The sequence below is a fragment of the Myxocyprinus asiaticus genome, chromosome 3 (genome assembly GCF_019703515.2).
Source record: "Myxocyprinus asiaticus isolate MX2 ecotype Aquarium Trade chromosome 3, UBuf_Myxa_2, whole genome shotgun sequence".
NCBI lineage: Eukaryota > Metazoa > Chordata > Actinopteri > Cypriniformes > Catostomidae > Myxocyprinus > Myxocyprinus asiaticus.
In genome coordinates, this window is record NC_059346.1 from 17,761,664 (window position 1) to 17,787,527 (window position 25,864).

General features: G+C 38.7%; 1 protein-coding gene across 1 annotated transcript; it reads left to right on the forward strand.

Annotated features, from left to right (window-relative positions):
• Positions 1-3,600: 3,600 nt before the first annotated feature.
• zdhhc15a (zinc finger DHHC-type palmitoyltransferase 15a) lies at positions 3,601-25,857 on the forward strand. The gene is made up of 20 exons (XM_051678186.1): positions 3,601-4,060; positions 5,383-5,524; positions 6,552-6,922; positions 7,027-7,130; positions 7,240-7,285; positions 8,715-9,024; positions 9,357-9,437; positions 9,533-9,710; positions 9,903-11,005; positions 11,319-11,345; positions 11,515-11,609; positions 19,085-19,199; positions 20,966-21,035; positions 21,459-21,491; positions 21,614-21,734; positions 22,500-22,632; positions 22,775-22,901; positions 24,629-24,729; positions 25,262-25,320; positions 25,444-25,857. Exons 9-19 carry the CDS (start codon positions 10,888-10,890, stop codon positions 25,303-25,305), a joined length of 984 nt encoding a protein of 327 aa, XP_051534146.1. The 5' UTR covers positions 3,601-4,060; positions 5,383-5,524; positions 6,552-6,922; positions 7,027-7,130; positions 7,240-7,285; positions 8,715-9,024; positions 9,357-9,437; positions 9,533-9,710; positions 9,903-10,887; the 3' UTR covers positions 25,306-25,320; positions 25,444-25,857.
• The last annotated feature ends 7 nt before the right edge of the window (positions 25,858-25,864 follow it).

A 25,864-nucleotide genomic window follows, 5' to 3' on the forward strand; every position in this document is an offset into this window, starting at 1 on the left:
AGGTGGAAGTGACCAATGAGCCAAATGTCAGAGACCGATTGCATAATAATAAAACAATCTTGGGTAGGCCTAGCCTACCTTTGTCAGTCGGCTTATGCAACTTACTGAAATGTAATCTGGGACATTTACCATTCCAAATGAAGGACTTCGCTATGCTATTAAATTGCTTGAAATAAGAGAGAATAGAATTTTGGTATATAATTCATTTTAATAACATTAACCTTCTCAATCATAGATAAATGTAATGAAGCCCACCTACCCACATCGCTTGAAAACCTTTTTATTAAGGGGTCAAAATTAACTATATAATATATAACTAAATATAAATAAATCGCACAAATTTACTGGGAATAAAATACCCAAATACTTAATGTTCTGTTTGGGCCAGTGGAAGTGGCGCCTGGCTGAAAAGCTGTTACCGGGCAGTACGCTGTCAGAGCTTTGGATTTAGACCAATTAACTCTGTATCCTGAGAAATTAGAAAAGGAATTAATAATTCTGTGGAGGCAAGGCATAGATCTAATAGGGTCGGAGACGAATAATAAAATATCATCTGCGTAAAGCAAAAGTTTATGCACCACACCTCCTGCCATCACCCCTGAAAAATCATCCTCCTTTCTTATCGTGGCAGCTAATGGTTCCAGGGCAAGACAGAACAATAATGGGGAAAGAGGGCAAACCTGCCGGGTGCCCCTATCCAGAGTAAAATAATCGGAAATTAATCCATTTGTTTGTACCGCCGCTACCGGGTGTCTATAAAGTAACTTAATCCATCCAATAAAAATATTCCCGAACCCGTACATTTCCCAAATCTTAAAAAGACAATCCCATTCTACCATATGAAACACCTTTTCGGCGTCAAGTGAGATGGGAGCGACCGAAGTCTGATCATTCACCACTGACCACATGATATTGATGAAATGCCTAATGTTATCAGAAGAGCTACGGCCCGAATAAACCCCACCTGATCTGTATGTATTAGAGATCTCATAACTTAACTTAATCGGTTAGCCAGAATTTTTGACAATATTTTAACGTCTAGCTAGATCAGGGAAATTGGACGGTAACTCTTACTCTCGCTTGGATACTTGTTCTTTTTAAGAATCAGACTGATCCAGGCTTGTGTCATGGTTGGCGGAAGCTTTCCATTCTTTAATGATTCCATATAAACTTCTAGCAAAAGTGGAGCCATATCTGTAGCATAAGATCTAAACAATTCAGCGGCAAAGCTGTCTGGCCCCGGAGACTTGTCTGTGGGCAAGGCCTTAATTACCTTGCCGAGCTCCTCCAAGATTATCTCAGAATCAAGATAATTTTTTTACTCAGCCGTCAGTTTAGGAAGTTCTAATGGTTCCACAAAGTTTCTAATATCATTATCAGTAGACGAAGACATGGAACTATAGAAATCAAGATAGAATTCTTTAAAAGCATTATTAATATCAGTGGCCGAAGTAAATATTTCACCACCAGCAGATTTCACTGAGGAAATGGTAGAAAAAGACACTCTCTGTTTTATATATCTAGCCAAATGCTTTTCTGCTTTGTCCCCCAACTCAAAGTATGACTGTCTTGCCCTGAATAGCCAAAACTCCATCTTCCTCTATAAAATAGTATTTTATCTGTATTTCAATTGGGTCAATTCTCTGAGGACATTAGACGACATTCGGCGCTTTAGCTATGCCTCTGCCCTTTTAATATTCCCTTCCAATTCCATTAGTTCTTGTGCTTTGGACCAGTTAGTCTCCATATAGACATTGATTTCAGCCTTTAGCATTTGTTGGAATTGAGGATTTTGCAAAAGGGATACATGAAAGTGCCAACTACGTATATGATTTCTTTTTCTCCGTATGTGGCAACACCTCTAAACACAACAGGGTGTGATCTGAGACAAAAATGTTTCCAATTGAGCAATCAACAATAGATAAAAAAAATCTATTCTAGAGTAAATCTTATGGACTGAAGAAAAAAATGTTTTGGGTTCAAAAGTCTCCAAATATCTGTAAGACCAAGATTTTTACACATCCTGTGAGGTGTCACTGTTGCTCTAGAGGGCGTGCACACTTCTGCTTCACTAAGATCAAGGACTGAGTCCATCAAAAAATTAGTCTGCTCCCAATATTATATCACGAGGGGTGCCAGCGGCATGCAACATCCCTTCAAGATCTATAAAAAAGCCCTGATCATCAACGTTAGGTGCATAAATATTTGGCAAAATAAGACACTGTCCCTGAATTTGAGCTAAAACAATAATGACTCTTCCTAATTTATCTTTACTCTGTTTGAGACATTTGAATTGTAGAAGTTTACTTATCATTGTAATGACTCCCCTGCTCTTACTCGAGCCAGCACTATAAAAAATAAAATGCCCACCCCATATCTTTCCAAATTTTTCAGCTTCCTGCGGGGAAAGGTGCATTTCTTGAATAAACACTATATCATATTTTTTACGCTTAAGAAGAGAAATAACCTTCCTTTTTATGGGGTTCCCCAACCCATTCACATTCCACATGGAGAGAGACAATCTACTCATATTAACATTTGACATTTTGACATGTAAGAAAAAATAGATTGTGTGTCAAAAACAGGATTATAAAGACCACATTCCAACATTAGTGCAACAGTCAAACACCAAACATTCCCCAGAACCAAACAAACAGAAAAAAGAAAAACGTGCGCATTAACTCCACGCACGACAGCGGCAACTGGCGTCCATCCCTCCAAACTCAAACAGTCCATGTACGACTATGAGGACCCCCGTGACAAATTTGCTATCAGATCGCTCATGTCCTGTCTTTCTATACAAATTTTGTGAGACAGAATTACACAGTAAAAATAATCTATAAAATAAACTCCAGCCAATAGGTAGAATAAACACAAAGAGCATGTAGCTTCATCCATAAAACTGTCTTAAAGGTGTATTATTCTACAAAACAAACTCCAGCCACTAGGTGGAACCAGCACAAAAAGAGCATGCAGAATCTTCAGATATTCAAACGAATCTTCAGTGAGCCAGTCCATTCGGCTGCAACATGAGTGCAAGAAAATGACTTACTCTAATGACTTAGCCAGAAATAATCCACAAAATAAACTCCAGCTGATAGGTGGACTAAGCACAAAGAGCGTGTAGATTCATCCACAGAACCATCTCGAAGGTGTGTTGCTCTACAAAATAAACTCCAGCCGCTAGGCAGAACCAGCACAAAAAGAGCGCACAGAATCTTCAAACATTCAAACAAATGTTCAGTGAGCTGGTCCATTCGGCTGCAACGTGAGAACCATAAAGTGGATGCCATTGACTTTATGAAGGACATCGCTTGATGTGGGCATGTAAATGTTTTATGGCCATCCTTAGCATCTATTCTCAATTTGGTCAGGAATATCAGTGCAAAAGCGATCTTCCGTTGATGTAAAAGAATCGATCACGTTTCTCTCTTGTCGAGTTCGCAAAGTCTGGGAACAAGAAAATGCTGTGGTTCTTCCAAGAAAGCCTTCCTTTATTCCTCACCTCACGTAACACAAGATCTTTATCGGACGATCTCAGAAATTTGGCCAGAATTGATCGGGCCTGTCTCCCTCAGTGGTTCGCCGAGCCGGAACCCTGTGAGCTCGCTCGATTTCCAGCTTATGGCCTGCTATGTCGAGCAGACTCGGAAAGAGCCCATCCAGGAATTCCACCATATCCCATCCCTCCACTCCCTCCAGGACCCCCACAATATGGACGTTATTCTGCCGGCCATGGCCCTCCATGTCCCCCAACCTCTCCCAGACATGCTCCAAATCCACCCTGGTCAGGGGGTCGCTAGCGGACCAGCAGACAATTCCCTCTCCGACAACTCCAGACAATCGATCAGTCTCTCGACATCCCCCACTCCCTCAACCACATCAGTTAACCTCACGTGGCAGTGATTGATCGACGCACAACAGCAAGATCCTCCAAGTCAGCAACGACCCCCGTCAGCACCGCCGACATGCTCAACATCTCCCGCCGCACTTCCTGCTGCCCCCCCGACCAAATCGACTCCCCGGCTCGGGGCCCGCCTGGGAGCGCCAGCCCGAGCACGTAAGTGTCTTTTTTTTTTTTTTTTTTTTTTTTTTTTTTTGACATATTGTCCTCCTAGAACAGTCTCTAGAACAGCTCTAAGTCCTTGTGGTGGCATAGTGACTCGCCTCAATCCGAGTGGCAGAGGGAGAATCATTTGCCTCTGCATCTGAGACAGTCAATACACGCATCTTATCAAGTGGCTTGTTGAGCGCATTACTGTGGAGACAGCACGTGTGGAGGCTTCACGCTAATACACGCATCTTATCAAGTGTCTTTTTGAATTCTTTGACATATTGTCCTCCTAGAACAGTCTCTAGAACAGCTCTAAGTCCTTGTGGTGGCGTAGTGACTCGCCTCAATCCGAATGGCAGAGGGAGAATCTTTTGCCTCTGCATCTGAGACAGTCAATACACGCATCTTATCAAGTGGCTTGTTGAGCGCATTACTGTGGAGGCAGCGCGTGTGGAGGCTTCACGCTATTCTCCGCGGCATCCACGCACAACTCGCCACGTGCCCCACCGAGAGCGAGAACCACATTATAGAAACCACGAGGAGGTTAACTCATGTGACTCTACCCTCCCTAGCAACCGGGCCAATTTGGTTGCTTAGGAGACCTGGCTGGAATCACTCAGCACGCCCTGGATTCGAACTCGTGACTCCAGGGGTGGTAGTCAGCGTCTTTACTCGCTGAGCTACCCAGGCCCCCGTAAGTGTCTTTTAATGTCTCCAGAGCCTGAGGATTTTGAATTCTTTGACATATTGTCCTCCTAGAACAGTTATGGAACAGTGTATCGAATCTCATCGGTTTATGTCATAAAAAGTATTAAAACTAGCAAAATGCGCAGAGCTCGCCGTTCACACATCCAATCCTCGCATGCCGTCACGTGACCTCCATAGGAAACATTTTTGTTAAAATGTACTCACCTTCATTTGTACCAAACACATATGACTTTCTTTCGTGGAACACAAAAGGAAATGTTAGGCAGTATGTTAGGGACTGATAGCCTCAGTCACCATTCATTTTCATTGTATGGAGAAAAAAAAGATGCAATGAAGGTGAATGGTGACCGAGGTGAACATTCTGCCTAACTTTGTGTTCCATGGAAGAAAGAAATTCATACAGGTTTGGACTAACATGAGGTTGAGAAATTTGAGTAAACTATCCTTTTAAGTACTGGTGCAAATCTTCCTGGTTATGCCCTACATGAATAAGTCTTTAAAGTATATAAACATTCAACAAAAAATGCAAATAGTATAAAGATTGCCCCTGTTGTAGTAACTTTGTTTGCTAGCTGTGCCCAACATTTGAATGTGAACTTGACTTTGGCTTTCATTAACAGTGAATATACTTACAAAAAGGAAAAGCCACATTCTGCGATGTACCTGAATGGCTCGCCTGATGAACTTTTAAGTGACCACTTCTTGCAAGCCCTGCTGAGGATATCTTCCAATGATCTTTTCGGGGAAGAGAACGAGAAGGAAGTAGGCACCTATGACAGTGGTTTATATTAGGGAGTTGGGACTCCCTCATCACTACTGTGATTTGGTCTGCCAACTGACAGATGGGGTGTTATTGGTGCTTCCAGGATTGGCCACACACAAGGCTTTACCCATAGTGAGATACCGAAGGAATGTTAGAAAGAGAACCATTTAATCTCTTTGCGCTTGGTCTTAAAGGTGCTGTAAGCGATTTTAGCCGTTCTACTTCCACGAGACTGAGCCGTTGGACTAGCCACGCCCCCTCTTTCCATAACCCCGCACTCCAAAGATACCAAATGAGGTTTACTGAGACCGACATCATGAAGAAACAGATGTTAAAAACAACAGCAGCAAAATAGCGCCCTCAATTGACAGCTTTTATGAACAGCATACCATTAAAATGGCAGTAAGTCTCAATAATTCGCTGCAACTACAGCACTATGAGAAAGTGCAAAATGATTGACAGGTCGAAAGCGCCATTGTCCGCAGACACATTTTTTTTGCTGTTTACGGGTCTAGTGCTCTGTCACAGAGACAGTTAAGATATCTTACAACACTTATTTCAGTAATATCTCTCAGGGAGTAGGAACATTTTTTGCATACCTTTCTATAAAAAAAAATCACATGTAGCACCTTTAAGGTTAATGTCCTTGAACCTTTCAACTTTGACCCTAAATAGTATTGCTGTGAGTGATGTGTGCATGAGGTAATGGTAATTAGTAATAGACCAATATATTGGCCAGACCAAATAACTGGCCATTTTGTGATTATTCTTCTTGACCGATTTAACAGAAGTGTTAGCTTCCTCTTCTACACAGATTGCAATTCTGAAATCAAAACAGCTTTGTCAATGGATAATAAACAATGTCACTAATTATTATTATTATTATTTTATTTTGATTAAATATTATTTAAATTAGCTTTTCATTTTATTTCAGCAATTTTTTGTGCACCTCATTTGCTATCAATCTGCCATCGGCTAGCCTGCTCTCAAGATATCTGCCACTAATGGTAATGTCTCATGTTCTAGATCACTGCATGGTGAACTTCATCAAGGAGACCCTGCTGGGTTCTCTAAAGGAATTCCAGAACCGTTTTATTAATCCAATTCAGTCTGCCAGTGTGCAGACTCCACCCCTGCTGATGTCAAAGTCATGAAGAATTGATCACACGTCCTTCACGAGCTGCTGTCAGGATTCATACAGGTAATGATCATTAAAAAAAGAAAAGCTAGAAACGTTATGGGGACAGCGGGAGTTGTTTGTGTTTGATGTTTTTGTGTTGCAGAGGCGAGACTATTCAGTGTTGACATCCTGCCTCCCACCTAAGTGTATTTGCTGTCAGTCAGAATGAGTCCTCTGCAGTACAAGTTATACACACACTATCTGCAGTACTACACAGGTCAGAGTCACACATTCACACGCTGAACATACAGATTAGTAATGCACATACACAAACACTCATTTAACATGTTGTTTGTCTTTTTAACATGTGTATGTGTTTAGAAAAAGGTGTAGGTGTGGGCAGTTTGTTTCAGGACCTTCATATTCTGAGTTTGATATGGACCCATCTCTGGTGTCTTAAATTCACTCAACTCAGCAAGAATAAGGTATACACAGTTCAGAAACCCAAATCACACCTCAAATTCATAAACTTTGTACATATGATTTTTCTCCATTGCCTATGACATGAAAACAAGTTACTGTATTTGTGTGCAGGGGAAAGAAGAAGAATCTGCTCCCATTCTTACAGCACTGGGTGCAGGTTTGGTGACAGATTCCACACAGCCAAATGATTCTGAAAGGAACTGTGTGTTTAATATCAGAAAGTGTTTCCTATATTACTAATTAGTCATATGCCTGCATAAAATATCAGATATCGATATCATATCTAGATGTTATAATGTTATAAGGTACCAGGTTGCCACAATGAGCGCTTCGAGGACTAGTCACCAAATTTAAGTTTGCAAGGTTCATGATATTCGGCAAAGTGGGGCACTATATCGCAAACTAAATTTACACTTAAAATGTTAAAGTCCCCAGATACATAAATCAGGCATATGAAGTGGAGGCAGCTGAGATTAGTCCTCCGCCACCCAGACTGAGTCAATGCACCACCACGAGGAATTAGAACATATTGGGAATTGGGCATGCCAAATTGGGGATAGAAAAAAAAGGAATGTGACTATAAATTTTATTTTGTTTCCCTAATATCACAGTTAGAAAGATTTTCAAAAGAATCACAAAGTGAAATTTGATTTCTGTAAGACATCAGATACAAACGTCTCTTTTAAGCACAGATCACTGCTGATGTAAGCATCAAGTAGCCACTAACATTATATCTGCTTTTACCTTAGTCAGTTTTCTAAAGAATGAGCCATTTTTTACTTGTCCGTGAGCTTGCTTGGGTGAATATCCAATGTCATATCTTCACTGTCCAGAGTAAAATATGCAGTCCAGAAGGACAAGCATGCTAAACAAATAATTGGAAAATATGTTATTGACTATTGGTAACTATTGGTGATAAAATGTTTTATATCATCGCAAAGGGGATCTCAGCTTTCTGATGACACCTAGATTGAGCTTCTAGTCCACTCAGAGGCCAAGATATTCTATGAAAAAAATGGGGGTGGTTCATGAACTGAATATTAGACTGAATGTCTATGGACAAGCACATCTGTGAGGGCTGAAATGCGTTATAGTCCAATATTTACTTTCTATTTATCATAAGATTTTAAACAAAATAATATTTATGAATATTTGTTTTTGTTTTTAATTAGACCAGTTTCTTGCAATTAGTTCACAGTATGTGTAAATTGTGAGCTTTTAAATTTAAGTGTGAAAAATTGCAGGTGGCAGCCCAAAAATGCACCAGAGTTTAAGGGGCTAGTTGTGCTTTGCTCTAAGGGATAAATCTGATTTTATATTAATCAGCCCCTAAACGTCACGTAAAAAATAAACTCTGGTAGGTCATTGTACATGTCATGTACTTGTACATGTTTTTCATGCCTTTAATGTCGAAAAATGTGGTTCTTGGCCAAAATAAGCAAGAATGTGGACCAGACTCTATGCCAATAGTCAAATCTGGCTGCAATACACGAGACTAGGTCTCTCTCTCTCTCTCTCTCTCTCTCTCTCTCTCTCTCTCCGTGTCTCTTTAAATCTGTCTATGTCTCTCTCTTTGTATTGTTCAGGGTTTAGTACAGGTAACAGGTCTGCCGCAGACTGGTATCATCAGCCATTTATAACAACAGCTGACGCCAAAGTGCTGGAGCATTCCGGGAAATAACAGTTGGTAATGACAATTTTACACCATGCAGAGGAGCTTCAGGACAAAGTGTGAGGAACCTGTCTGTCACAGGACTTTAGTTTGATGCACATAAGAAGACTGCTTTGATTTGTTCAGGATGGTGTTTAGTCAGTCTTTGATATCAATGGACCTTATTAAGAGCTTCCTGGAATATGCAATAAAGACCAAGGGGAAAAAAGAGTGTCCATACAAAGGTATGCACACACACTTGCATTGGGAAGATTGTTTATACAAGGGAATACAATTGTGCAAAAGCAAAATGCAGTATCTACACATTTTTGTTATAGTTGAGTTATGACTGAAATTGGGTCTCTTAGACTATGATTTGTCCTGTGACAGACATGTTTGGCTCAATTATGCTCGGATTCAGAGAAAACGGTATAAACATATACGACATATATGACAATCCACATTTGGCTGAACAAACAAAAAAACTGCACTTTGCCTTTGTAGGGCAGAAATTAGCAGAACTGTCATATTTATTTGTGGTGTATGTGCTATAGTGTTGTTGCGTGTGGATTGTTAGGCAAGAAATCGAAGATTATTATTGTTTGGATGGCAATACCAGCGCCTGTGCTTGTAAGAGTTAAAACTCTAAAAACACAAGGTAAGACATACAAAACGTTCAACATCACATTCAAGTTGTTTGCATGTTAGTGCACAAACCTCCTGCCCTGACTCTTGCTGTTTTCTGTGTGTCAGAGGGAGGCTGTTTCTGATCTCTACTCGGGCAGGATCTCTGGGGATCAATCTGGTTGCCGCGAACCGGGTCGTGGTGTTTGATGCTTGCTGGAATCCATCATATGATATCCAGAGCATCTTCAGGGTCTATCGCTTTGGACAAAACAAAACCGTATCAGTGTACCGCTTTCTGGCCCAGGTATACACATTCTGCTGCTCAGCAGAAACACCAACCAAGAGCTAGAGGCACAATTTCACATCTGAGCGTAAACCTTTAAGGCTTCTGTATTTGTGTGCATATCTCAGGAAAAATTAAACAGATGTCATTTGTAACTAAAGACCAAAGCACAGACAAAGTTTCACGTGACTACCTATTTCGCTGTCTCTTCAGCGTCGACAATATACTCTGCTGGTTCTGGCTTCTCAAACTCACCTATACAACCAAGAATGGTCCTCCAACGTCACTGCCAGTCAAACAAGGCAGTGCTCAAGGCAGTGCTCCACTTTCTGCTGCTCAGGTCGACTCCAACATCACCATCCGGCTGCCAGTCAAACAAGACAATACTCCACCCTTTGCTGCTCGGGGCAGCTCCAACATCACCGCCTGGCTGCAGCAACCTGAAACAGTTTTCTACATTTCAAAAACAAATACATAGCCTTGTCCCTCTCTCCCAATTTTGCAAAGAAAGTGCAGGGACTATTAATATCATAATATTTGGAAATATTAATGTAGTTTTAGCATCTGAATGTATATTCATATTTAGCACATTCAGAACACTGAATGAACTCAGAAAAACAAGCTTCATCCTTGGGCACACTTATGACTGGAGACCTGTACTGTTGTCAGTATTCCTGCTAAGTGCATTTATTGTGGCAGCTGTTTGTTCATTTAAATCGAGCAGGCTGTTTAAATGAATATTTGTTAAAGCAAGACTACTTCCAGACTGATCTGACTTGTGTGTCTGAGTGCTTCTGCCTTTCCTTACTACCTCACAACCAGTAGCGTATGCAGGAAAGTATGCTTGCCACTACAGTACGAGTATGTGTTTTTGGACATGGACACTGGGGTCTGGTGGCCTGTATACAAAAACACTGGTGTCAATGTCTTTCCTAAAGTCTAATTTGTTTCTAAATAAGTGTTTGAATAGTTTAGTTTTGAAAGGTTTTTCTGTTTGTCATCTCACCATTTTGTAGATGTGGTAAAATAATAGTTCTAATGGAAAGTAAAGCAAAGTAAAGAAAAATAGTCTACTCTTTCTTTCGGGGGCGCTGTTTCTCATCAGAAAGAGTTTGATTCATTAGAATGCACTCGGTGCTGTAGGTAGAGATGCTTCAGTGATCAGAAGAGAGAGACGGATGTCGACGGCTATACCGTGATGCTTCTGCTCGCGTGTCTCCGGCGCTGCGCGCGGCTTCTCTACTGGATCCCAGTTACGATCATTATCATGGTCGTGATGTGGTCATACTACGCATATGTCGTGCACTTCTGTTGGAGTGAGTAACTTTTTGGCAAATTCTCTTAAAATATAATACAATATTTTCTATGTAGAGAAATTTAGTTATGCAAGTTTCGAGACTGCTTGTAGATTTGCAATGGCTAACCAATATATGATAAATATATTGTATGGAAAAATATATTAAAAAATTATATAAATTAATTAGTCAAAAGTCTTTCTACCGAAGCCGTTAAATGTTATTGAGCATCAATTATGAATCATTCAAATTAAACTAATTTGTTAGTCAATGTAGATGTAAAGTCAACCTTTACAAAGATCTGTGTTGACTCTTGTTTATATTTGTGCGACAGTTCTGCTTACCTGTGCGACGCAAAGAGGTACGACATCCTTTTATTTTTAATAAAGTCTTTGTTGTAGACATTTTTTGTTTCAATGTGTGAAGTTTAGGTTTGAAAGTACACAACTGTCAAAACCCCCACCACCCTTTTTTTATTGTTGTTTATATATCTATACCGTTACCATCCTCTTTCTTTTATTTTCACTCAGTGGCGTTCCTTTGCCTGTTCCACGTGTGTTTTGGAATGTTTTCGTGGTCATTTTGGAAAGCAGTTTCCACTCCACCATCCTCTCCTTCTGTGGAGGTACAGTAGCAGAATAAACTGATGGTTTAGCCAAGCTAATGTTTTCCCTGAGTCATACCTATTTCAACATATTTTATTTTGTGGCTTCAGTCTTAAAGGAATATTACGGGTTCAATACAAGTTATGCTCAATCGGTAGCATTTGAGGCATAATATTGATTACAACAAAAATTTAATTTCAGCTTGTCCCTCCTTTAAAATAAAATAAAATCTGGGTAACAGTGAGGGACAATGTAAGAAAACGGGGCCAATCCGTAAACGTGAAAATTCTAACCAAGCCCGTTTACATGCACACCAATATGCTGATGACTCCCAAAAATCATTTTATTTAAAAAAATCCAACAATGCAAGAAAACCGCGTTTACACGGTTTGTCTGGCCATTCTTCTCTGACATTAACAAGCCATTTTCGCCCACAGAACTGCTGCTTGCTGGATGTTTTTTGTTTTTCGCACCATTCTCTTTACACTCTAGAGACTGTTGTGCGTGAAAATCCCAGGAGATCAGCAGTTACAGAAATGCTCAAATCAGCCTGTCTGGCACCAACAATCGTGCCACCTTCTAAATCACTGAGATCACATTTTTCCCCATTCTGATAGTTGATGTGAACATTAACTGAAGCTCCTGACCCATATCGGCATGATTTTATACATTACACTGCTGCCGCAAGATTGGCTGATTAGATAATCACATGAATAAGTAGATGTACAGGTGAACCTAATAAAGTGGCCGGTGTGTGTGTGTGTATATATATACTGTGTGTGTGTGTGTGTGTATATATATATACTGTGTGTGTGTGTGTGTATATATATATATATACTGTGTGTGTGTGTGTATATATATATATATATATATATATATATATATATATATATATATATATATATATATATACATTTGTGCTCAAAAGTTTGCATACCTTTGGAGAATTGGTAATATATGTACCATTTTTAAAGAAAACATGAGTGAGCAGGCAAAACACATTTCTTTTATTTCTTATGGGATTCATATTCAACTGTAGGTTATAACAGAGTAGCACAATCATAAAACAAAACATGGCAGCAAAGAAAAAAAATGAAATGACCCCTGTTCAAAAGTCTGCATACCCTTAGTTCTTAATACTGTGTATTGCCCTCTTTAGCATCAATGACAGCGTGCAGTCTTTTGTAATAGTTGTCTATGAGGCCCCAAATTTTTGCAGGATGTATAGCTGCCCATTCGTCTTGGCAAAATGCCTCCAGGTCATGCAAAGTCTTTGGTTGTCTTGCATGAACCACATGTTTGAGATCTCCCCAGAGTGGCTTGATGATATTAAGGTCAGGAGACTGTGATGGCCACTCCAGAACCTTCACCTTTTTCTGCTGTAACCACTGGAGGGTCAACTTGGCCTTGTGCTTAGGGTCATTGTCATGCTGGAAAGTCCAAGAGCATCCCATGCGCAGCTTTCATGCTGAAGAATGCAAATTGACTGCCAGAATTTTCTGATAACATGCTGCATTCATCTTGCCATCAATTTTCACAAGATTCCCCGTACCTTAAGAGCTCACACACCTCCAAAACATCAGTGAGCCACCACCATGCTTCACAGTGGGGATGGTATTCTTTTCACTATAGGCCTTGTTGACCCCTCTCCAAACATAGCGCTTATGGTTGTGACCATAAAGCTCTATTTTGGTCTTTTCACTCTCAATTACAGTGAGGCGTGTCAAGGTGTTGTCGGGCATATTGTAACCGGACTTTTTTGTGGCATTGGCGCAGTAAAGGCTTCTTTCTGGCAACTCGACCATGCAGCTCATTTTTGTTCAAGTATTGTCATATTGTGCTCCTTGAAACAACCACACCGTCTTTTTCCAGAGCAGCCTGTATTTCTCCTGAGGTTACCTGTGGGTTTTTCTTTGTATCCCGAACAATTCTTCTGGCAGTTGTGGCTGAAATCTTTCTTGGTCTACCTGACCTTGGCTTGGTATCAAGAGATCCCCGAATTTTCCACTTCTTAATAAGTGATTGAACAGTACTGACTGGCATTTTCAAGGCTATGGATATCTTTTTATATCCTTTTCCATCTTTATAAAGTTCCATTACCTTGTTACACAGGTCTTTTGACAGTTATTTTCTGCTCCCCATGGCTCAGTATTTAGCCTGCTCAGTGCATCCACGCGAGAGCTAACAAACTCATTGACTATTTATACACGGGCACTAATTGCAATTTAAAAAGCCACAGGTGTGGGAAATTAACCTTTAATTGCCATTTAAACCTGTGTGTGTCACCTTGTGTGTCTGTAACAAGGCCAAACATTCAAGGGTATGTAAACTTTTGATCAGGGCCATTTGGGTGATTTCTGTTATCATTATGATTTAAAAAGGAGTCAAACAACTATGTGATAATAAATGACTTCATATGATCACTATCCTTAAATAAAAGACAGATTTTTTGCATGATCAGTCATATTTTCAAAATCAATGCCAAAATTTCACAATTTCTGCCAGGGTATGCAAACTTTTGAGCACAACTGTATATATATATATAAATCAATATAAAAGTATTTAAACAGCTTTAAACAGGTTTGCTGCATAGATGCTGCAAAAGCGTATTTGTTAAACACTGTAAATATTGAATAATTTAAGTTAAAATATTTCATAATGTATGATTTCCCCTTTTAAAATTAGGATATTTACACATTCATTACATTTACCACATTCTGTTACATGTTTGTTTAAATACATAATTTGTACAATTGAAAAGTTTTGACATTGAGTTTACATTGATATGTATAACAAGTGCTACAATCAGGGGCGTCATGCACCTAATGTTTTGGAGAGGGCACCAGGGTCAACCAAACCCAACCCACCACTGCCATTTATGCAAAGTTCATATTGCTGCAACAAGCAGTATAAATCACAGGAAACTGTATAAAACACCTGTTTTAATCAGTAAGTGTATCAGTAATGGTTGCATTTGATTGCATTTTTACATCTTCAGACAGATTTACATCGCTTTCTTGTGCTCTTGCCACTACTTTTGTGCACATATTTTCCATACACGACATAAGAGGCAGTGCAAAATGTGTCTCAGCTCAATAGAGAGTGAGCTGAAGCCTATCTCTGAAGAAGGTGAACATGTATGCTTCCCCTGAATGAGATGATTACTGTAAATGTAGTTTTCCATGTAAGTTATAGATAATAAAACTAACTAAATGAACTTACTAAAAGAAAATTAATCAAATAAAATGGTTTGTATTTTGTGTTTTATATTTCTTTTTAAATCATCCATGCAAACTCAGTAGATTTGAAATAGGTGTCATGGCTGGGGGGCTTGGTTGACACTTAAAAGTACTCCAAAGTAATATTAGTTCTTTTTAACATGTATCTATTACCATTACATTCTATTTCATAAAAATGAGAAAAACTTTTTCAAGAAAAACATTTCATAATCACAATCCTGATGATTTCTCTGTGAGAGTGTGTTGGTCAAAGCCCAAAATCTGAGCGGAAAAGTCAGATAGTAAAATATTTTTGTGGTTCTTTGTTTGGTGTTCACTCTTAGATGCATGTTTTATCAATACCTCTTTTTGTTTGTTTCTTCATTACATAATGAGTAAAATTCCTAAGTTTGAATATAAATGAAGTAAAAGCAATAGGACAAATAAAAACACCTAGAATGCCTAAATATAGAAATAAAATGACACAAAATATATCAAATATCAACTTTAGAACAATCAAACCAAACATTACTTTACAAAAGTTTGCCTAACTCACTCTTAGATGATAGTCTAAAAGTCTAAATTACAGGTCTAACGTCAGTGTTTCAAAATACTACCATAATAAATGAATGGTTCATATGTAGGCTATATAAAAAATAATAATAATCTGTCGATGCATTTAAAATAAATAAAGAACTGAACAGGGCATCGAATTTTAAACATAGGCCTCCTCACGTTAAAATGAAATGTGTTTTAAATGCCAGCTTTTTATAATCCGCAGAAACATTTATTTTATTTTTATTCATGGGAGAATCAAAAAGAAAATAACATGGTTCCGCCCAAAAATGCTCACAGTAATTAATACAGATATTCTTGATATTTCACAGAAAATTAGCAAAGAAATTATGCAAGGGAACGAGGATGTACAATTTTATTAAAGAGAAGAACCCATAGACGAGAGAGTCGCTGCACCATTTACAATAACATTGATTGGACAAATACAGTAGAAATGTCGCCAAGCAAACCATATTTGTTTGTCTTTCGTCTTCTGAAACATGCCAAGAAAACACGGAATACTGTCTCCATCACGCCAGTTATCGCAATTGCCATCACTGTTTGACACATTACAGTTTTCCCTTAGACAGAGAATATAAACAGCGCGTCTCGATCCGTTCAGCCGCCCGCCGCCTTTCTCCACGGATACAAAATCTGCTGCTACAGAGGAACCATGTAAAACTGCCTTTCATTACTTAAAAAAACAAAAATAACAAACAGTTTTTATAATGACTGGAAAGGAGAGGAACTGCTGCTTTCTTTAAACATGAAGAAAAGAGAGTGTTATGCTGCAAAACCAGTCAAACGCATTTCAGCACCAAAGGAAATGAACAGCGACCGATCAAACAAAAATATTGACAATCTATATTAGACTATGAAAAAAAAGATTGACTGTTCCACTGAGACAGACACAGTTAGGAAAGGTTGACTGCACATAAGTTGATTTAATTAATTAGCTTAACATCATGCTTTCCCATATTTGCTCGACCTTCCTCATGAGCGCGATCCAAGGCAGCCACGGGACGTCGCCTTTAGCGGAACATGTGACTCAGTTGGACTGACAAAAAAACTACATTTAGAATGTGAATAAAGATTTCTGTCATAGACACATTCTTTTTACATGCAACAATCATTCAATTTAATTATCAAAGGTAAAAATATGTTTTTGGAAGTTCAGATAATCCATTTAAAATCCTCTTGGCTCAAATATCTTATGGAGAACATGCTCCCGTACTTTGAATGGGCATGACGCCGCTGGCTACAATGGTACTGTCTCTTTAAGAGTACTGACCGTTCCACAAGCAGGTGTTTATGGTTGGGTACATATTGTACGGTAGTTTTTATCACATCCTGAGCAACTAACTGTAAACAACAAAGGATATTAAAAGAGACATTATTCATTAAAAATGCATGGATCTCATCTTTGGACACAGAATGAGCAAAACTTCCAACGGACATCCAACAGGCACTTTACACTGGTCTTTAGCCATGCTGTACATGTGATGTTGTGAAAACAGTCTGTGGAAAAATGTAAGCATATTCAGTGTTGACATCGTCAAATGCAATGTAAATGTAATTATGGCATATCATGGCTCAGCTTAAGCGATGGTGACAGTGTGATCCACGACAACTCAGGACCAACTGTAGCCAAATAAGGTACAGTTTCCATGGAGTGCGTGCTCATGAGACGCAGCATACCGTGAAAAGATCTCGGTTCTAAAGTTCTTCTTTGACATAACACAATCACTGGCAAGTGAAATCTGAAAATGTACCTGCTAGTGGCTAATAGACAGTTTTTAGTCACATAGCGCAAAATTTGGTTGCATATGCAGGTGATTTACTCGCAATGTATAGGGCTGTCCCTAGTATGAAAATGTTTAGGGGAATGTGTAGGGGTGGAATTTAGGGATGGGGACCAATGACTCCATAGTATGGTTAGGGGTGGGCTTTAGGGATAGGGAACAGTCAGGTAGCAGGAGTACGTATCTGTTGGGGAGTCAGGTTTCAGCACAACACTGGTAAGAATGCCGGTAAAGGGGTTTACATGCAATGTGAAATCAGGGTAATGGGCAAAAATCTACCCGTGTCAGTCGGTTTATTCTTAAGCCATTTATGACCTTACACGATAAAGGAAAGCAGTTTAATGCTTTTACATGACCACACACATTGAGCGTGTTTACATTCTTACACTGATTATGCTCAGTAAGCCGACAACGTGTGGTCATGCCATCACATTAAACCACTTTGCTTTATTCGGTGTAAAGATCATGAACAGCTTATCCAGTGTACGCAAGAGTTGAGCGCATGTCTCTTCACGGTTTGACGTCAAAAGCAGAGGATAACTCGATCTCATGTAAATGCGGTTTCCTTGCTTTGTCGTATTTTTTAAATAAGTGGATTTTTGGGAGTTATCAGCGTATTGCTGTGCATGTAAACAGGCTCATTGTAGGCTTATTAAGCATAATCGGTGTATGAACGTGCATGTAAACGCTCATTGTTTCAAAAGTATAGCCACAAGACCTAAACAATATGCATGTTAAAATTATTTTAGTGTGATCAAATCTTTTCTGTGTAAAGTTTTCCAATTTTACGAATTTGTTGCAATGATGACGTTATGCCGTAAAACCCTAAAATTATGATTTAAACTACTTTACAACTCAAATAATACACGAGTGTAAACAGAAGAATTGATGTAAGTGCTTTTAAAAAATGATAAGCTTCACATTTCTGCCTTTAAACCCTCCAAAAATTGGCCCCATTCACTTCCATTGTGCCTCACTGTAACCTTGATTTTTGCTTCTTTTTTATTTTTTAAAGAAGAGGGAGGAGTCAATTATTTTTGGTGTTAATCAACATTATTTCACAAATGCTGTCAATTGAGCTTAACTTGTTTTAAACCTGGAATATTCACAGTAAGAGCTGTTCTTTGAGACCATATGTAGTTGAGAGTCCAGTTATGTTTTGAAATGCTACTAAGGTGATATTTTACTATGAACACATACAAAACATGTTTAAATTCCCACCTCAGAAACTCACCAATCTGTTGGTGAAATTAAAGTGGTGTGCTTTAATGGGTGCAGTACCCCCGGCCATGTAAAATAAACAAGGCTTTGGAATATATGGTGATTGTTTAATGGTATTATTTAAAAAGAAAAATTAGCTGAATATATGCCGTGAATAATTTCTGCCAATTTTTTATTGATTTTCGCTTTGCAGCTCTTTGATTCTAAGTTTTATCCAATTTCTGAAGCTTGCACTTCACCCAGGCTTTTTTGCTCCCACATACAGAAAAGGCAAGCTCTGCCACTGGTCTTGACCCTCTGGAGAGTTGTCGTCTATGAAACTACCAAAGCAGTACCAAAAATTACCATGGTCATTTGGACATGGAGCTTGGCACTGCCATGGATTTTTGGACATGTATCATGGTAGTACCATGGCATTCAGGACCATTGTATATATCAAAGGACCATTTTATTACCCGCTAATACCACCACAGTACTTTTTGCCAGAAATTCTTCCTGCTTGAACAAAGCTGCTCTGCCTGCTTGCTTATCTCCCCATAGTTAGAAAGCGATGAAGAGTAGACTTGTACTCTTACGGGGGTCAACCCGTCCACCTGCAAGTTATTCAAGTCAGGTATATCATACGTGACAAATTAGCGTAAAAGAAACCCCTCTCCCTCTCAGAGCACAGGCAGCTAATTTACTAATTTGTGTGTTCAGTTTCAGCTCTGTTCTTCAGACTCACTCTCTTATGAGCATGACGATGGTGGTATGGAAAAGAGTCTTCTGGAAATCTCCCGGAAGTTTCCAGTTCACACACGTACAGAGAGTGGAGGTCAGGAAACCCATCAGCACTGTAACAGATAAACATGACAATGTGAAGTATAAATTACATCACAGAACTCAACTGGGCCCAGTTCAAATGTAACACAACTCGCACTGAACCTGTAAACATCAACCTGCTTCATTACCACTGTCACTGAGGGAAGTCACTGAACTCCAGATCACACCAGAGAGACCGAGGCACTGTTCCAAAACCTAATGAGTTGCCTTCGTTGGCAGCATTTTAAGGCATCATAGGTGCACTCCCAACGCAAATGCTGTAGAAAGCCAAATTCCACGGCAGCTTGCATGTTTCCTTTCCGGAGAGTGCAATCCCATAACACCTTGTGACAAGCTCTGAAAAAATCCATCCCAGATTGTGGACAAAGCAAAGAAAATGATGATTATAGTTATAATTTATTCAGTACCAAAAAGTATTTAAAAATTGTTCAGTCAAATAAAAAAATGGGCTATTTAACCCAGTATTGCTGCCTATGAGGAGTGTTCCAGATCTGTCACTTGTTGCTGTAGAATGTAGCTGTCTATGTAGGCTGTAGACAGCAAGGCAGCTCGCTAGGTTTTGGTACAGAGTCTGCCATTAGTGCACTTCGAGTTGGTTTGGATAAAAAAGCATGTGCTGAACGGTGGCTAGCTAATATTTACCACATCTGGTCTAACTATCACTAAACTGATCTAGTACAACTGTAATGTGAATTCTTCATGCTTTACAGATTATTTATTTTCCGCATTTCCAGTTCAGGGTATTGCATTGTGTGTAGCGCGTTTTTATGGAAACAGCATATTCACAATACAAGTTACTCATCCTGACATGCATAACTTAGTTCAAGTTCACCTGTTCATTCGCTTCATTTTCTGTACACATGCATGTTGTAATATTACATGTATGTTGTGGATATAGTAATTAATCTCATGTATAATTTGATGCGTCTGAGTGAGGTAATAACCAGTTTGTAAAGGGGCTCATTTTGCCGGTGTAGTGCCGAATTTTGACTCCCTAGTATCCTTATGTTTAGAGGTAGGTGTAGGGAAGGGCTTTAGGGGCAGGGACCAATGAGGTTAGGGTTTGGGGTGGGTGTAGGGTTGGGCTTTAGGGATAAGGGCCAGTCAGGTAGCGGGGAGTTTGAATCTGGCAGGCAGTCAGATTTTGGCACAACACCATTGTTTAATTCTTTCTGTTTACACAGCTCAAGCTTGAAACCCCCCCCAACATAGTGGATTATTGGATTAGGCCTATATGAATCAAATCTTTCTAGATGTTTCTTTTTCTGTTTGTGTACTGTTAATATCTTTCAGTATTATTTTCTCATATTTTCGTAAATCGTATGTTTTAATTAAAACAGTCTTTTTCGTCTCGTCTTCTTTATGGTTGACAAAATCAGAAAACCCTTCGTAAATGAACGTTATTGTCAGTAATTTTGTTGAGGAGATTAACACTTCTACTGGGAAACTATTCCACAAACAAAACCAATATTTTACCAGAATGGCTAGTAGAATTCTTTATTCAAAAGTAACAAACTTGTTTTTTTCATTTGTAAGTTTTAAAGCCATTTAGAATTATGCGATAAAGTCCAAAATGCTTTTGAAGTGATAGGAATTCTCACCGATTTCTGTTAACTACAAGATTTTCTAGATGAAGATAAGTAGATGAATGAACACCTTCATAGATGCAACAGTCTTTTATCAAAGAGGAATTCCATTTAGGTTAATGTTCGAGAATATTTATTTATTTATCTGGTTGTTTGTGTGTGTTCATCTCAGCTATCAGGTTCTGTCATCTCTGCCGATTGATAAAACCAGATCGCTGCCATCACTGTTCTGTCTGCCAAATGTAAGAACCATTCTCTCTCAATCTCTCTCTACCCCTCTCCATTTCTTTGTGTGTGTGTGTGTATCAGTGCATCTCCCACCCACCCATCTACACACACTTCCCTTAATGAAAGGGAGATGTAGAAATGTGATCTGTGTGTGTGATAATTACAGGATGTTGTTGAAGTGCTTGGTCACAATTATTTGAGTGGACAGAGTGAATCTTCTCAAATGAGTTGCGGCCCTAGTCAGTATCAGGTTCCCGGGCCTTTGATTAAAGTCCAGGTTTGTGTGTGAGAGAGAGAGTTGGAGTGAAAGAATGACGAAGTGTGTGTTGGTGGAGTGTGTGTGTGTCTGATTACACTGGGGTTTTTATTATTATTTAATGAGAGTAGTTCCTGCGCCCTGAGCACTTCACTTCTGTGGTCTCTCTCTCTCTCTGTAGGTGTGTACTAAAGATGGATCATCACTGCCCCTGGTTTGTAAACACACTGTTTTAAGGCTCATAACACATGTTGACCATTTGTTAATGGCGTTTTTTAATTTTTAAAGAGTGACACCTGTTCTCTTGTTCTGTGTGTGGTGTGCGAGCATGTTCAGGTTGAATAACTGTATTGGATTCTCCAACTACAAGTTCTTCATGCTCTTCCTTCTCTACTCATTCCTGTACTGCCTTCTCATCGTCACCACCGTTACACCGACTTTCATCAATCTGTGGCTGGTGGGTGATCTCTGTTTGAGGATGTCCAAGATTATGAGACAAAAAATTATTTATAAAATTTTGCTTGAAATGCATGTGCCAAGTTCTTAGAAATTATTGAAATGTTTGTTTTGTTCATGTCAGTTTTTAAAAATGTTTCCAGGTAACTATTTTTATTATAATTTTAAAATGAGTTTTGACAGCCTGGTCCTGTCATGAAAAAGGTCAAATTGTTTGATATTTTTAGGGCATTTACTGACCTTGACAAATAGTCATGAGGGTCTACAGGGGATATATCTTTGATAACATTTCCTGTGCAATGTGTTTCCTGCATGTGCAAAAGATATGACAAACTACTACTAAAGTTTTTTTTTTTTTTTTTTTTTTTTCAGGAATTTTATCCTTTTATTTCTTCTTTATGATCTCAGGAGGGTTACACTACCTTGACTTGTCAAATTGAATCCCTGCAATATCAAAATGAGTTAATTCAAAAATTAAAAACATGTTCATCATAGGCAAGGCCTTTTCACAATATTGCAAAACCTTATTTTGTTTTTTTTGTGCCTGGACACAAAAAAAAAAAAGCATCCCGTCAGTGACCCACACATAGTTTTTTATCAAAATTAAACAAAATAATTCTTATATACAGGATATACACATTATAATGTGTTTTGCAGTCTTTTGCAGTTTTGCAATCCTATTATATTCCTAAATTACACTGAAACCACAGTCTCTCTTTCTGTTTGTTGCATTTGTCGCTCTTCTTTCCCTCCCTCTCTCTTTCAGGGCAAGCTGTTTGATAGTTGTGTAAAACTGCATGTTTTGTTCCTGACACTGGTTTCAGCGATGTTTGCTGTGACCCTCTGTTTTCTGCTCTTCTTCCACATCTGGCTGCTCACCAGCAACAAAACCACACTTGGTAAAACCTGCATCTCTTACATGAGCATACACATTATTAGCACAGTAGTGTCTTAAATGTAGTGTTCATCTGTTGTTTGTTGCACACAGTGAACAGAAGTTCTATAATAATCATAACTCTCTCATTTCTACCTCGCTCTCAGAGTGGTTGTCAGTCCCTTTTTTTGTGGATGGGCCAGGCAGTGAGGCATTTGATGTGGGCAGCCGAGCAAATTTTGTGCAGGTGTTCGGAAAGAAAAAGAAACTCTGGCCGTTTCCAGTATTCAGCAGGTCATTTCTTTTTTCTGACCCTCCACACCTGCTGTCTTTGCAGATTTTACTATTATGATGTTTCAGTTATTCATTTATTTGATCAGTAACGTGCATGTGTTTATGATAAGTAATAGTTTGAAAAACTTTTCTGACTATAACCATTGGGCCTTATTTATGAAAAAGTATGATTTTCTGTGTAAAATGTATGTAAAACCATTTGTACATAAATTGTCCAATTGAACAGAACGTGACAGTTTGTGTTTGAATGGATTTATGACCGATTAACACACATTTGTTCTGCTTGTGTTTCATGAATAAGGCCCATTGTGTTGCATTGTGTTTGTGAGTGCGCAAATGCCCTATGACCGTGTGCAACTTCTTATCCAATTGTTGTGATAGCGCTAATTCTAAGTGCAATTTTCGTGCCAGCGCAAACCATAAGTGTGCGTAAGTGGAAGTGTTTGCACAGTCTGTGGGTGTATTGTATGTAAATGAAGTGCTGCAAAGCTCAATTTACTATTTTCCTGAGAAATAGGTCAATGCGCTAAGACGTTTCAAAAGCACTTCTGCTTTCAGTGCAAAGTTCAAACTCTGTTCCTGCATTTGCAGTTTGGAGATTATACCAACAGGTGGTAATAAAGTCAATTTCCAAACTCTGAATATAAAGTGGAACATCAAGTTATGTCCATGACGATCACTGTTGTTGCTGTTTTATGAAACGATTATTTATGAAACTATCTTTAGGTCATGGTTTATTTTTCAATTATTTTTATATTTAAAATTTCATTTATTATCTCATTTGTATTGGTATTTTTCCACCTGTTGTCATAAGAGTGATTTTTTAAGTCACTCCAAAAGGGGCCGGTGGAAGAAGTTGGAGAGAGTAAAATGTTTGGATTTGGTATGATTTTTTTGAACACTTTATTTTTATTATATTTTTGTTTCATTTGAAGTGTATTTTAGATTTAGAAATATTTTTGGTTTAATTTTTTTGTTTAAATAAATGAATAACATTTTAAAAAATCAAAATCAGTCGGTAGAAGTGCATTTTGATACAGTCACTGTTAATACTAGCCATGATTTGTGTGTCAGTAGTTGAAAATGATTAATAATTACATGCTGTATAATTTAACAGAGCGTAAATACAAATCTTGACGAGAACCACATTTTCCATGTGTATAAAAGGAGCGTGTCCTTGTCAGAAATATGCCTGACATTCAACAATGACACAGTTAGTTAATGCACAAAAGAACATAAGTCCATATTTCCATTCTTCTATTTCATTGCATACAGTCCATTTACACTACCAACTAGTTATGAATGTGCTGTCTTTATTTATATCACTGGTGCTTTAGGGAAAACTATATAATAAGATGCAGACATTGCTGGAGAAGAACCTCAATTAAATTGCACTTGGACCCAGCCCATTAGCACCGTACGTAGTTTCGCTAAACCCACTTGCACCTAGACTTAGCGCATGTTTTCACGAAAACACCAAAACTTCCTGGCCATGGCCTTTGACTTTGCATGTATGAATTATGGCTTAGTGCTAGCACTCTTAAAAAAGGGCCCTACGTTTTTCAAATCAGTTTGATCTAGGGTTTCAGATGGAAATCACAGTATTGATGAAATTCTCATTCAAAATTTACCATAAACTATTTTTTATTTGTTTTCACACAATGCTAGATTGACACACAGTTGCCATGGCTTGTTAGCTTATTGTCGCTGTTATCTATCCATCACAGTCAAGGGGATGGACTTTCATTCCCCTTAAGATGGCAGATGCTGACTCACAATCCTTCAGTGATAAATGGGAATGGGCATTGTGACTTGGAAGAAATAGTGGGTAAGAAATATTAATATTTATGGAGTAATATTTCAAAATTCAACCACCACATTAATTCAACACCCAATTTTGTTGATTGGTTAATCACAGCTTAGTAGTTATGAGTTAGTACTGTAGTCATGGTGGTTTTGTAAATCTTTTATTTAGATGTGGACTGAATTTATCCCAGTTCTCACGCTGTCTCTGAAGGTGATCTCACTTCTTCTGTCATTAACTTAAGTGTGCTATCACAAAGAGTAGGATTACGAACCACACATACCCTGACATTCCTCCATTGATGCAAAACGCACTCTAAATTGCCACAAAATACCTAGAATATTAGAATTTCCTTAATATCTTGAAATGTATGCATCTTTTTTTTAAAGAAATGTAGAAATCCTCATGAGTATTTAATTTAGCAATTTTGTGAAGAGTTGGGATGGGGAGGCTTGAACTGCAAGTTTACGCTGCCCCCTGGAGGCAAAGCCAGGGCTGCACAACCTCATCAAGAATTTTGATTTGAGTAATTTGTCTCTTTCTGTTCTCTCTTTAGTCTCACCTGAGGGTGTCTCTGTTACCATGGCAGCAGATGACTAGCGGTAATGAAATAAGGTATGATAAGCGCTTGTTCTTCTTTTCAGGGACACTTTCACATCAGCAGTGTAAAGGTGTTCAAACGTAGTGTGAGTGAGTAGTTCAATTTATACTATCTCTTAACTTTGTTTGCCTTTCTAGGTTGCCAGAATGTGTCATTGCCGCCATAAGTCTCTGGACTGGCAATTTCTAGAAAGATCTCAATCACAGGTTAAGCTTTCAGGAGCAGCAGGCAGCCCTATGGGAGACGAGATGGTGAGGGTGAACACCTACCTGTGTGCTCAGTTTTCACCTGGAACACTTCCTGCAGGAGAGATCAGGTCTCCAAAACCTCTCTTTTACTGATCAGAGTGTGAGAGAGCATTATCGGGTGTCTTTGCTGAGTGATAATGTCTTTAATTTATTATTTTGTGATAAAATGTTTATTTCTGGAGATCTTGGATGTTTTACTGTTTTTGGCAGTGGATTCTCGCTTTATGACATGACATTTGTGTCCAGTCACAATTAGTTAAAATATCTTCAAAGAGCTGAAACTGTTATGTAAAAATAATACTAAAGGACA